At 62.8% G+C, this 14,130-nt stretch overlaps 1 protein-coding gene across 1 annotated transcript in view; it reads right to left on the reverse strand.

The window, feature by feature from the left end:
- Nucleotides 1–14,130, reverse strand: part of HCN2 (hyperpolarization activated cyclic nucleotide gated potassium and sodium channel 2) — a 24,413-nt gene that overhangs the window by 7,402 nt on the left and 2,881 nt on the right. The window contains 5 exon segments of the mRNA XM_073887229.1: nt 1,367–1,585; nt 2,076–2,237; nt 2,898–3,321; nt 13,578–14,095; nt 14,097–14,126. Of these exon segments, the coding sequence (XP_073743330.1) occupies nt 1,367–1,585; nt 2,076–2,237; nt 2,898–3,321; nt 13,578–14,095; nt 14,097–14,126 (1,353 nt within the window).

Consider the following 14,130-nt stretch of genomic DNA (forward strand, 5'->3'; position numbering starts at 1 on the left):
GGACCCCGCTCCACCTGCTCGGGCTGCACAACGGGGCGGGGGGGCCCGGGTCAGCGGCTGCCGGCTCCGGGGACCCCGTTCCACCTGCTTGGACTGCACAACGGGGAGGGGGTGGGGGGCCGGGTCAGCAGCTGCTGGCTCCGGGGACCCTGCTTCAGCCCAGGCTGGGCTGCCAGCTTTGACAACAATGACAACAGACACAAGGGACCTCCTTAAATCTGAATTTTAAATAAACAGCAAAAATAGTTACAGATGTCCCGTGCAATGTCTGGGACAAGCTTATCCTGAGAAGAGTTATTCCCTGTGTCCTGAATTTTAGCTGGCAGCCCTACCCCTTAAAACTGGGTGGACAGCTTGACTCTAGGCCCTTACAGTTGGTTGGACTAGACCCCCGAGGGCCCCCAACATCCTGGGCCACACCCCAGAGGCTCCCCTCCCCAATGATCTTTCCAGAAACTACCGGCTCAGCCCCTCCTGAGCAGAGCAGGGATGTGGGCACCAGCGGGGGTGCCAGGCCCTGCTGTCCCCAGGATGGTGCTCCCAAGGGTGCCCCAGCCCCGTTTCCGCCCCTGCTCCGCCCGGACACAGCTGCCCTGAGCTCAGCGGAACCCGTGATGCGGGGTGGGTGGCAGCACCAGCTCATGTCTGGGTGTGAGGACCGTGGCTTCCGGACAGCCGGGGTGCCTGGCACCAGGCCCAGCTGACCCGGCTGACCCGGCTGGCACTGCTGGGGGCGACGGCAGTGGGGGTGGCCCAGCCAGGACTGGCCACTAGGTAGCAGTGCAGGACAGATGGGGCGCTGTCCAGGAGGGCCAGCACCTGGGGCCACTGCCCCCTTGGCCTTCCCGGCCTCCCAGCCCTAGGACTAGCCCTGTGGAGGCTGTCCCCACCCAGAGGCCAGGTCCGAGGGGCCAGACCTCCTTGCTCCCCCAGAGGCCTCCTCTGTGGGCCCAGCCCCTGAGCATGTCCTCGAGCGACCCCAGGACTTTTAGACTCTTCCCCGTGCCTTTCCTGCCCTAGCCCCTCCCAAGCTGGCCCAGAGACCCCGAGGTGAGCCCTGCCCCCTAGACAGCCCCACTCCAGCGCCCCCAGCCCCCATGGAGCTCTCTGATGCCCCACGGACTGGCTTTGCTCTGTTTGGACCCCCTGACTCTCACCTTCTGCTCAGCTTGTGCCCCCGTCCACCCGTCCCTCCCCTCCCCCTCGCCATCTTGGGGACCTGCTCCTGCTAATCACAGCCACAGACCTCTCTAGGGTCCTCAGCCCCCACACTCCCTGCTGGCCCCTGTCCTAAGCACAGCGCAGGAAGCTGGGGGACGGCGGAGTGAACCCCCCAGACCTCCAGAGCGTGCCTTCCCCCTCAGACCTTCTCCTGGTACTGGCGCCGTGAGGAGTCCAGAGACTGGATGAGGGCAGTGGCGTGGCCAATGAACATGGCGTAGCAAGTGGCACCCACGATCATGCTCAGCATCGTCAGCCAGATGTCCGTCATGCTCTCCGGGGCCTGCCGCCCGTACCCGATGCACAGCATATGGCTCATGGCCTTGAAGAGTGCGAAGGAGTAGAGCTCGCTCCACGAGTGGTTCTGCAAGGCCATGGGGGGGGGGGGGGGGGAGGGGGCTCAGGGCCCCCAGGGAGTCCCTTGACCCCAGACCCATCCCCCCAGACCTGCTGAACTTCTAGGCCTGAGTCTGGCCCCCCAGACTTGCTCCTGCTAACAGGCAGCATCTCAGCCAGGAATCAACAGGTGCTTGGGTCCTGCCTCTGTGGTTCTGATTTCTAATGGCCCATGACACTGTTTTCTCGTTTTAGGACACAATAAAGCTGCCTCTTAAATAAATGTATGGAAATAAAACACGGAATCAATCAGAACACTGTAAGCAGATGACATTATCTCTGGGTGACAGGAGGTGTGGTTGTCACGTTCCTGCGGCCAAGGACCCCCCTCTCCACGGCCAGAGTCCGAAAGGCTCCAAGTCGCGGGAGCACCCCGAGCGGGCGCTGAATGGGGTCTGCAGGGACCGCGCACTCCCGGGCCTCGGTTTCCCCGCCGGGCCGCGCACCCTCCTGCTCACCACCATGCCGTTGATGGAGACCCAGCAGTTGCGCGGGAAGTCCTGCAGCATGGGCACCAGGAACTGCAGACACCCGTCCCAGTGACACAGCAGCAGCATCATGCTGATGAGGTTGCAGATGCGCATGACCGCGCTCGCCAGGTCGTAGGTCATGTGGAAGATCTGCGGGGCGGGGCGGGGCGGGGCGTGAGGGTCCCCTCCAGCCGCCGCTTCTCCGGTGCAGGGGCAGGAGGAGGGCGGAGCGCCCAGGAGAGACCCACGGCCCCAAAAGCTGCCGCAGGCGCCCCCGCCTCACCGCGCGCCCCAGCCGCCCCCGCTGCCCTTGAGGTTAGCAAAATGCCGTAGACGAGAGCGTGGCCCGGGTCGGCCGCCCGCTCCCCTCTCCCAGGCCCGCCGCCTCTTCCCCAGGCCCCGACCCCACCCGCCTCCGCCCTAGGAGACTTGGGCAGCCTTGAAAACGTGGGGGTGGGGTGGGGGGGGCGACATCGCCGGGCACGGGCTGGAGGACATGGGTGGCAGGAGTCGGGTGACTCTCAGTGCTGAGCGGGTCCCGACTTCGGGGAGAGGGGCTGTGATGTCGCTCCTGGGAGCCGAGGGGGCTGTGGTTCCTCCTCTTACAGGGCACAATGAAGGGAAGGGGCGCGAATGCGTCACGTGACCCGCCCCGCGGACCCCGCCCCCCCCCCGGACTCCGCGCCTGTCTCTCCCGCCCCGCGGGGCTCTGCCCCAGGCCCTCGCAGCGCCCCCAAGACCCCCCCTTGGCGGGCGCACCTGCCCACACTGGCGCCCTCCGCCCCGCCCCGCGACCTCGCGCGCGCGCACCTCCTCCCACTGGTGGATGTAGCGGATGAGGCGCGACAGGCGCAGCAGCCGCAGGAGGCTAAGGATCTTGGTGAAGCGCACGATGCGCAGGGCGCGCGCCGTCTTGTAAACCTCGGAGTCGATGCCCTTCTCCACGATGAGGAAGATGTAGTCCACGGGGATGGAGGACACGAAGTCCACCACGAACCACGTGCGCAGGTACTTCTTCTTGATCTTCTCGGGGTCCAGGATGATCTCCGTGTTGTCCTCAATCACGATGCCCGTGCGGAAGTTCAGCACCAGGTCCATGAGGAAGAACGTGTCTGAGACCACGTTGAACACGATCCACGGGGCCGTGGTCTCGTCCTTGAAGAAGGTGATGCCCACAGGTATGATGATGAGGTTTCCCACCATGAACAGCAACATGGTGAAGTCCCAATAGAACCTGGGGGCGAGGCGTGGGCTGTCACGCCTCCAGGCCGTTGCCCACGCCCAGCCCTCTGCCAGGCTAGCCGTCCCCACCTCACACCTGCACCTTCAAGAATCCAGCCCGGACCTCGCCTCCTCCAACAAAACCAAGACTTTGGCCTTGAGTCACAGTTAGTGTGTGCCCCACCTCCAGGAAGCCCTCCCACCCCCAGACAGCACCCCACTGCCCGCTGGGCTCTCCCAGCCCGGCTCCCTCCTGCTGGCCCAGCTCCCACCTTCTCTCCTGGAAGAAGCAGGAGACGTGGCAGAGCCCAAGAGATGGCCCCAAAACTGGCTACATGTTTCCCACGACCGAAAAGGTCCAATATGTGAGACAAGGGGTTAGAGCCAAAAAAATACTCTGGATGAGGAAGGGGGGGGGAGAAAAGCCCGGGGGGGGGGGGGGGGGGGTGGGAGGGGGGGGGGGGGGGGGGGCAGGGGCTGGGGGCGCGGGGCAGGCAGGGTCTGGAGTACCCCAGCTCTGTCTGGAGCGTCTGCGCCCCTGCGTGAGCACAGAGAAGGGGGACCCTTGGGGGTGGGAGGCCGTGAGGAAGAGGCTAAGGCCCCCCAGGAGCTGCAGGGCTGCCCGAGGAGCTGAGGGGCAGGACATTTAACGTGACAGATTCACCTGAAAACGTGAAGACTGGTTGATCCCACTCCCAAATACACCCAAGGCAGATACAAGTCCCTGGGGTCAATTCCAAACTCCACCTGGGAAGTGCTCTCAGAGAAAGGCCTGTCCATGCAAGGGGCATCAGTCAGTGGCTGGGCAGGTGCTCTGAATAAAGCATGGGGACCTATGGGTGCCCCACACGGACAGATGCCCAGCACGGAGCCATCGAGAACACGCAAATCAAAGCTTCTCTGAAGGGAAACTGTCCTGGGCGCCTGGGTGGCTCAGTCGTTAAGCGTCTGCCTTCGGCTCAGGTCATGATCCCGGGGTCCTGGGATCGAGCCCCGCATCGGGCTCCCTGCTTCTCCCTCTCCCGCTCCCCCTGCTTGTGTTCCCTCCCTCGCTGTGTCTCTGTCAAATAAGTAAATAAAATCTTAAAAAAAAAAAAAAAGAAAACTGTTCTGTTGGTTCCTCAAAAATGTAAACAGAGGGGCGCCTGGGTGGCTCAGTCAGTGAAGCATCTGCTTTCAGCTTGGGTCATGATCCCGGGGTCCCAGGGATCGAGCCCCGAGACCAGCTCCCTGCTTGGTGGAGAGCCTGCTTCTCCCTCTGCCCCTCCCGCCACTCATGCTCTCTCTCTCTTTCAAATAAATAAATAAAATCTTTTTAAAAATGTAAACAGAATTACTGTCTGACCCAGCAAATCCACCCCAAGTGTGAACCCCAAGAACTCAGATAACCACACAACATGTTCACAGGATCACAACTCACAACAGCCAAAGGTGGAAGCTTCAGTGCGTCCGTGGATACACACGGCCCCCCACACACGGAAGCGTCCCTCGGCCATGGACAGGAGCCAGGAGCCCACACGCACTGCCCCGGGCACGGACCCCGAGCCCACGACGCTCAGGGAGGGAACCAGACACTGGAGGCCACACGGGGTGTGCGTCCACGTGGGTGACACGTCCGGAACAGGCTCATCCGCGGACGGGAAGGGGGCTGGCGGGGGCCGGGGGCTGGGGAGCAGGGAAGGGGAGAAGGTGGGGGAGGGAGAGTTTTTGTTTGGGTTAGGGTGAGAGAGTTCCAGACGTGGCTGGTGGTGATGGTTGCACAACATTGTGAATGCACTTAATGCCATTCAGTTATACCTTTGTAAATGATTAAATGCCAACCTCTATGTTTTATATATATCGACACTATAAAAAAAAACAAGACAAGGAAAACTCTGAAACCACGGGGTGGGGGGGTGTCTCAGGGATGCGCACATGCCCCAGATCCGGGGTCTGAGCCCACACACCCTGTCTAGATTCAGGCAAAGGAGGGTCTGGAATTCTGAACAAAGTCATTTATTTTATTTTGCCCTTACTTAACACTGTGGGGAGCAACCCCCACCCCAGCCACGTCAGCCCCAGGCAGGTGTGTGCAGGGCTCTCCCGTGGGCCCGGTGCCCCCCCATCATGGCTGGGGGCCCGACGTGCATTTAGAGAAGGCTCGATCACACATGGGCAGGACAGGGCCCCTGAGGACCCTCAAAAGCTGCCACTCCCTGGCTCCTCCTCCTGGATGGAGGAGGAGACCAAGGTTCCCAGGGGTGGGGGATTCGCCCAAATGAGCACAAATAAATGAGAAGCCATGAGATCCAGCCCTGGCTGGGTGGGCCACAGCGAGCTCCCTGTTCTGGGAGCCACTGGAAGCAGGCTCCTTTCTGGACAGCACTGCAAGAGAGGAGCTATTAACACCATGCGTGCAGGGTGACCCAGGCATTCCACTTCGGGGAAGTGATCCCAAGGAAACTGTCCAAGAGGAAGGGAAAAAAATTAAAAACCAATTTGTACCAAGATGTTCACAGTAGCTCAGTCTTCGAGAGCCAAATGCTGGAAGGCACCCAACGTCTGACACCTTGGTGGAAACAGCCAGACCTGGGTTGACACCCAGTTCTCTGCCTACGGGCAGGTGTCACCATGGGCAGGTCCCACGGCCCCGGGACCCCCACTCTCCCCTCCATCAGGGAGGAGCTGGGGGTGGCAGCCTTTGAGGGCTCTCCAGGGACCTGGCCCACCCGCATCTGGTGGGGGGGGCCCTCTCTGAGTGGATGTGAGGACCCGGGCTGGGATGGGAGAGCCTGGGGATGCAGGGGAAGACCTCGAGGGAACGAAATGGATGCACATGATCTGGGGGCGGGGATCAAGGGCAAAACCCAATAACTGCTCAAAATTCAGTTCCCTTCCTTTGCCTGGATCTAGCCAAGGCATGGGATCCGGGATTGAGGGGCCCCACCTGCCTGCTGCGCCAGCACTTCCACTGTGGCCGAGCTTCTAATCCCACCCCACACCCTCTGTGAACTGAGACCTGCCCTCCTCCCCAACTTCGGGGCACAGGCCCTGGGACAAAGGAAGCAGGAAAGAGTAACTGAGAAGGCCAGGGGGCCTAGAAACCACGAGAGGGCCTAGAAACCATGGGGTGGGGGGGACGAGAAACCACCAGGAGGCCTAAAAACCGGGGCAGGGGGAGACTAGAAACTACCGGGGAGAGCCTAGAAACAATCTAAATGGCTGGAGTGTGAGGGCCTCCTTCACAGACATTCTCTCCCTTGATTTATTTTATTTTATTTTATTTTTTTAAGATTTTTTAAAATTTATTTATTGAGAGAGAGAGAGAATGGTAGAGAGCATGAGAGAGAGGAAGGTCAGAGGGAGAAGCAGACTCCCCGCTGAGCAGGGAGCCCGACATGGGGCTCGATCCCAGGACCCCGGGATCATGACCTGAGCCGAAGGCAGATGCTCAACCAGCTGAGCCACCCAGGCGCCCCCCGCCCCTATTCTTGGGTGGGGGTAGGGGCAGGCATCACACTTCTGCACTGACAGACCGGTGAGGTGACCCTGCCAGGGAGTGGGGGCAAAGAGTGGAGACCCCAGCCTGCTGCTCCTAGCACCGTCCTCTGCCTGCCTGTTTAGGGTTAGGGTTAGGGTTAACCCTCCTGAAGGCTGGAGCCCCATCTAGAGCTCCTGGTCCCTGGGGAATGACCACTGCCCCTGCCACTTGGAGCAGCCCGTTCTCCCAGGCTGGCTGGTGTCCGCTGGGTTTATGAGGGGTTGGAGCAGAGCCAGGGGGCTGGGGAGGGGCTCTGAGGCAGCTCTGGGGCAGAATGGCCCAACCCCTGGGCCATCACTAGGGTGACCCACCTGCTCCAACCAGGAGGCCCCCACATGGGCCCAGAGTCCTGGCCCTTGTCCACTGCAGCCCTCCAGTCCCCCCGGAAGAGAGCAGGAGGAAGAAGAGGGACCCCGCACACACCTACCAAGGGAAACCTGAGGACGGGGCAGAGGACCCCCCCGCCGGCCAGACCCCGACGCCTACCCTGACCTTGCTCCTGCGCTGCACGGCCTGGGACTAATCTCTCTCCTCCGAGCCTCAGTGCCTCGTCTGCCCAGACCCTTCCCTCGTTGGGCCATCCAGGCATGACTGGGGTGCAGGGACCACAGGGGCCCCACTGGGCAGCCAGCAGGCCCCTGGTGCACAGTCAGCTTTCAGCCACCCGGGGCCCTCAATGACTATAACTCAATCCCGTATTTTAAAATCTTCCCTGACAAATAACTGAGGCCCCATTGGGGCCCTCGCTTCTGTGGGAGCACCCAGGCCCCTACCGTTGTGTCTCCAGTGCGGCCCCGGGAGGGCAGCGGCCTTGTTCACAGAGGAAGGCAGGCTCAGCCCGGAGAGATGCCGCTGGGACAACAGAGTCTCCCAGGGAGCGCAGGGCTCCACGGCAGTGACCCCAGCCTGGGCCTGCAGCTGGGAGAGGGTCCCAGAGCCCTGTCCCAGGCGCACCCCCACACACCTGCGTGGGCACGGGCCTTCAGCGGGGGTCCCGGCACTGCCACCACCCCAGGCCCGGTTCTTGCTGGACCCGTTGTCCTTCCTTTCTCTCAGCTCAGTCGGAGAAACCAAGGCACGGTGAGAGCTGAGTGAGGGAAGCCAGGTGCCCAGACTTCTCCAGGCCAGAGATCAGGGCCCCTTCCAACGGCTGACAAGCGGCCTCCACCAGCACCAAGGGGGGGCAGGGTCAGATGGGGGCTGGCGAGCAAAGGCACCCTCTCCCCACCCCTCCCCACCCCGCAGGATCCCAGCTCCAGGAATTAGAGATCGGGCAAATCTGAGGGGATTAGGGCCGAGGTCTGTGATTAAGGGCGAGCAGGGGATGGAGGATTAGAGTCTGAGCCCTCCGATGAAGAGTCACACATCCAAGTCGAGTGTTGGGGATTAAGAAAGGGGGCCCTCGGGGGTGAGCCCGAGACAGGGCAGGCTGTGGGGGGCAGGGAGTACACCAGGCACCAGGACACCTGGTGACCACACAGACCCAGCTCTCCCCTGGCACCCCAGCCCAGAATAGGGGAGACAGGCATTCCACAGAAACAGATAAGTGAACGGGATGCTCCAGAGGGTCACCCCTTAGCCAGAGTGGGTGGGGAGGGCTTCTCAGAGGGTGTGGTACTTGGGCAGATGATGGGGAAGTAGCTGTTTGGCAGGGTTCAGGGGACCCTGCGCCCCAGGTGGAGGAAGCAGCAAGTGCAAAGGTCTTGTGGCTGCAGTGGGATGTCCCCTCCACGGCCGGCCCGGTGGCCTGGTGCTAGAGCAGGGGTGAGAGGAGATGGGTGAGGGCGGGAGCCAGGCTCTGTGGGGCCTTGGGAGGCTTTAAGTGAGACAGAAAGATGGACAACTGTGTATCCTGGGAAGCTGGTGCCGGCAGTGGGAAGGTCAGGAAGGGGGCAGAAGGCAGCGTCCAGGAGGGAGATGGGGTGGCCTGGGCTGGCTGGATTTGGCATAGGCTTCTTGATGGGGGAAACGAGGCAGGGTGTGCCCCCCCAACCCCAAGCAGACCCCTGGTCCTGTGAAGGCCCCATGATGTTGAGGCCAGGGGCTTGAAGACATGAAGTTTTGTTTCGTTTTTGTTTTTGTTTTAAGATTTTTTTTTTTATTTGACACAGAGAGAGAGAGAGAGAGCACAAGCAGGGGGAGTGGCAGAGGGAGAGGGGGAAGCAGGCTTCCCGCGGAGCAGGGAGCCCAATGTGGGGCTCGATCCCAGGACCCTGGGATCATGACCTGAGCCAAAGGCAGACGCTTAACCATCTGAGCCACCCAGGCGCCCAAAGACATGAAGTTTTTAAAGCAGGGACCAGAAATTCCAAATTCTGTCGGGAAGCCCCTACAGAGAGGAGGAGGACCTCAGCCACAGCTGGTTCCTTCCCATGGACCATGGAGCTTCCTTCCTCCTACCAGGTGGGCCCTGGGGAAATGGATTTGTCCCCTGTCCTTAACCCACCCCACGAGCCTCCGTGCTGGGTCTGGAGCCAGGGAAAGCCTGGTCCCGCCCCTGTCCCCACCACACCCCAGATAATGCAGGATTTATTTCCATGAGCTAATGCAGGGATTTGCAGAAAGCACACCACACTGATCTGCCGCGGATCTGCCGGGCCATCTGGGGTGGGAGACAGGGGCCTCCAGCCCCATCAGTTTCTTCAAGCCGGCCCCCCCCACCATCCCAGTCTCCCTGGGGATCCCAGGGTCCCAGGGGATGTGACACAGACACAGGTCAGCGTCCACTGGTCCTGGCTTTGTCTAAATGCCTCCGAGGGGCAGGAAAGGGACCCACTCATCTCTTTCCGCTCACACCAGGCCTCCCATCGGTAGACAGTCGGGGAATATTGAACTGAAAATCAACAGCAGCAGGAGGGACTCAAGTCAGACCTCAGAGGCACTTACAGACTTGGGCACGGGTTCAAAGCCACTCACCCAAACTCTGTCTGGGGCGACGAGGACTCTTGGCCTCTAGATCAGTGCTGGTCCAGGGGAAGGGAGCAGGAATTAACTGCATTTCGTTTCTTACTGTTTTGGAGGGGAGGGGCAGAAGGCCCTGCCAAGGCCCTGGGCACTCGCTGAGGTGCTGGCCGTGGCTGTGGGCCTCCACGCAGGCCCCGTGGCCGCTCCCCTCCTCGACTTCTGGTTCTGGCGCCCTTCCCGACTCGGGCGCGGACTACAGGGTGCCCAGAAGGAACATCAAGGCTTCCGCAGCTGGACCACTCTCTCTGTCCCTTGAACTTGGTCCTCCACCAGCTCCCGCCGTGGAAGCAGCTGGAGCATCTCCGCGGCCTTCTCAAGGCCGGCACCAGCGCTACCCACAGGCCCGGTTTCCCGAGTGAAGAGACAGCCTCAGAAGGGATTGGGCCGGTCCAAAGCGGCCCGGGGGTGAGAGTCACCAACCCACCAGCCTCTGCTCGGGACCCGTGCGTGCCCCTCAGCGAGTCCACAAACACTCCAGACCCCAGGAAGGGACAGCAGCCTCGACGGGCCCTCGTGCCCACGGCAGGGGCTGAGAGGCAAGCAGGCCATGCTGAGTGGAGTGGAAAAGGCCGCTTGTGACACGACTGGCAGGGCCCACACATGTGAGGGGGAGGGGAAGAGGGCCCAGGGGAGGAGAGGGGTGAGCTGGGAGACCAAGGGTCAGAACTGGGGAGGAGGGCATGTGAGGGCAAGCGGGCAGCGCGTGCAAAGGCTGGTGACTCCAGGGAAGCTGGGAGAGGGGCCAGGCGGCAGAGAAAGTCAGACACCCCCTTTTGCTCACGCCACCACCTCTCACGTTTGGGGAAACCAAGGCAGGGAGGCCCAGAGGGGACTCAAGCCCAGTCACAGGGGCTGGCAGCAGATGGCCCCAAATACCCTCTACCACTGGGGCCTGGCCCGGGAACACAGCAGGCTCCTGCCTTCAGGCCTTTCCCCGGGACACCCTCCCCACCCATTCCCACTTGTGAAGAGCCTCCCCTCCTCGAGGCCCCTGCAGACGCCCCTCGCCTCTGGAAGCCCCATGTGGCCTGGGCACAAGGAGGCGCAGCGGGGAGGGTCCAGTTCACCAGACATTAATCGTCCGGTTGTCAGTGCCAGGTGTGTGCTGGGCCAGCCTGCACAGGAACAGAGCCGGTGCTCAAGCAGGTGGAGACACCGCGGCCTTGTGCAGAGAAACTGGGGGCCGGTGGGGGCACCTCTTTTTTTTTTTTTTGACAGAGAGACCCAGCGAGAGAGGGAACACAAGCAGGGGGAGCGGGAGAGGGAGAAGCAGGCTTCTCGCGGAGCAGGGAGCCCGATGCGGGGCTCGATCCCAGGACCCTGGGACCATGACCTGAGCCGAAGGCAGACGCCCAACGACTGAGCCACCCAGGCGCCCCGGGCACCTCTTTCTCTTTCCAATCCTGTACAGTGTGTGGCTATGGGCACCAGAGGGCGTGGCATCTGCACAGTCAGGTCAGATTTAAAAGGGGTTAGGGTGGAGAAGTAGGCCCAGAAAGGCCGCTCCCCACTGCTCCGTGAGTAGTTTCTAAAAACTTACACACACATAGAAACAGAGTGAAGATCCACAGTCCACCCTCGGCTGCCCCAATATCTCCAACAATCCCCAGAATGCCTTCTTCCTCCCATGTCTTCCTGGCCCGGGCCAGAGGTTGGGCCGCCTGGCCGTCGAAAGCACGGACACGGGGCCCCCAGTTTGGCCCTGACTAGCTGTGTGGCGTTGGGCAAGTGGTTTTTCCTCTCTGTGCTCCTTCTGTGAAGAGCGGCAGCACTCACGTCACAGCAAACATGAGGACTGAATCAATACCAGTAAGGTGCTCCCACAGCACCTGGCCCAGGAGGACTCAGGGAGCTTGCGGCACTGAATCAGAAGGGCCTAGAAGGGGCACACGGGGGGCTGTGGAGGGTCCGCTGCATCCCAGCTTGGAAATACCTTAAGCTCTCAATTTGACAGGGTCTCCCCTAGCTCCACAGGACACACTCGCCACCACCCTGCTTGTTCAACCCTATCTTACAATTTATCTGCTCAGCTCAGACCATGTGGCCTGCCCAGATTCTCACAGGTGACTGTGCTCAGAATGGCACAGGGATCAGGAAACCCAGCTCCTCCCTGGCACACCCTCACTCCAGACTGAAAAGTGCCCCAGGGCCACCCACTGCGGGAGGGGTGGGAGGGGGAGTCACTGCCTGCAGATGTGCTGGAGAAGACCCAGGGCAATGGCTACGTTCTGCAGCCACCTTCCCCTGCCCATTGTGTCCCTGATGTCGTTTCCCAGCCAGCTGGCCAGGTCACATGGACATGAGTTGAAACAGTGACCCAAGCTCTCCCAGCCCGGACCACCTACAAGGGAATGGTGCGCCCCTGTGCAGGTCAGGACCATCCAGATGCACCCCATTTGGAACCCCCCCAGGTCCCCTCTCCCCTGGCCTCTCCCAGAGAACTCAAGCCACTGGTCAAGGCTGTCTTCACCTCCCAGGAAAGGTCTGAAGGGTAAGGAGTTGGAATCCCAGTCTGTCCCTGACTTGTGTGCCCCTGGGGCCTCAGTTTCCCGAGACATCGAGCACGGGAGCTGCAGAAGGGCCAAGACAAGGGAGAATCCCACAGCCCCCCTTTCCGAGCTCTGGAGATCCCTGAGCAAGAGCACCCCGGAGAGCCTCCGGCGCTGTCCGTGGTGCTGAAACCGCGCCTGCCCTGAGAGCTAGGCTGGGCGGGCCCTGTGTAGACCCTCTCTCTGTAGCCCGACTGACCACCTCCTTCACGGATACATAACTTCACAGACACACACACACACACACACACACACACACACACACACACTGTGCACACAGCTCAGCTCGTACTGACTGTCCACCGATGTACACCCACCCCATGCACACGCACCCCATCTCTCCCCAGCACACCAACCACGCAGACACACTCCTTGCGACCCGCCTGCCCCCCAGATCACTCGGCCCATGGCCCAAGGGCCCACGCCCCCTGCAGTCACATGCTCCTGATCACACACACACAGCCTGCAGTGATACGCACGATTCACAATTGCAGGCCACAGGGCACGCGCCCAGGAACAAGAACCACAAACACACTCGGCCGTGACCCTGCGCTGGGCCTTGCTCTGAGCCTTTCCACGCATTAACCGCCTTAATCCATATCAACGTCTACACACCCATTGACACAGGGGCACGCCACCCAGTGGCTCCGGCTGCTGCGGCTCAGAAAGGCAGCCTGGGGACCCCACACGCTCAGCGCCCTGTCCTCGCGCAGTACCCAGGCCCGGGGACCCTGAACGCGCCTCCCTGAGGTGTGGTGCGCAGGTGGCGACGGTAGGAGAGGGCCTTGTTCCCTTAACCCTTTCTCCGCCAGCTTCTCCCGGACACGTCCTTCCCGGGCGCCCTTCCTTCCTCCTTCCTTCCGCTCTGCCGCCTCCCCGGCGCCCACGTTCCCCTCTATTCGTCCTCTCCGCCCCTCCGCGCTCAGACCCTGGTCCCGCGGCCGTGACGCGCGCGCATCCCGCAGGGAGGGAGATGTCAGGGTGCGTGGGAGGGGGCGCAAGGGGGTCACGGCAGGAGCCTGCGCGCGCTTCCCAAGTGCCCCTCCAAGGGCGGAGTCTCGCGCGCCCAGGCCATTACCGGGCGGGTCCCGGACGCGCCCGAGGTCACCGAGGGGCCCCGAGGTCACCCACGGGGCGCGCAGCCCCGCCCTCCCTGAGGTGCGCCAAGGACGGCCCCCGCGCGCGTTCGCTCGCGGTGCCCCCTCCGCGCCGGCCGGCCCCTCCCGGTGGCTGTACCTGAAGTCGCTGTACGGGTGGATGATCCAGGCCCCCGCCGACTTGACGCGCTCCTGCTCGCGCTCCACAGCCTTCTGGCTGCCGAACATCCGCAGCGAGAACTTGTTGACGCCCGGCTGCAGGAGCGCGCCGAACTGGCGCTGCATGAAGCTGGCCTGGCTGCCGCGCGGCTCCCCCGCCGGGCCCGCCTCCTCGCTGCCAGCCTCGTCCGCCGGCCCCGGCCCCGCGCCCGAGGTGGGCGCGGGCCCCGCGGCCGCTCCGCGGCACGAGAACGACACCTTGGCCCCCCGCGCCGGGCCCTCAGGCCCCGCGGGGCTGCACTGCGGCTCGCCGCGCCCGCACTCGCCGTTCGGGCTGCCCTTGGCGATGCTTGCGGCGCCCGGGGTGCCGGGGCGGCCGCACGAGCTGTCGCGGCTGCGGAGTCGGGCCCGCGGACGGCCCTCGTCCGTCGCCTCCGGGGGCGCCGCCCCGGCCCGGGGCGGCTGCTGGGGGGCCACGGGCCCGGGGCCCGGGGGGGGGCGCGGGCGGCGGCGGCGGCGGCGGCTGCTGCTTC

The sequence above is a fragment of the Callorhinus ursinus genome, unplaced genomic scaffold, assembly GCF_003265705.2.
Source record: "Callorhinus ursinus isolate GAN/ISIS: 27379988/994484 unplaced genomic scaffold, GSC_fseal_2.0 scaffold77, whole genome shotgun sequence".
NCBI classification, from domain to species: Eukaryota; Metazoa; Chordata; class Mammalia; order Carnivora; family Otariidae; genus Callorhinus; species Callorhinus ursinus.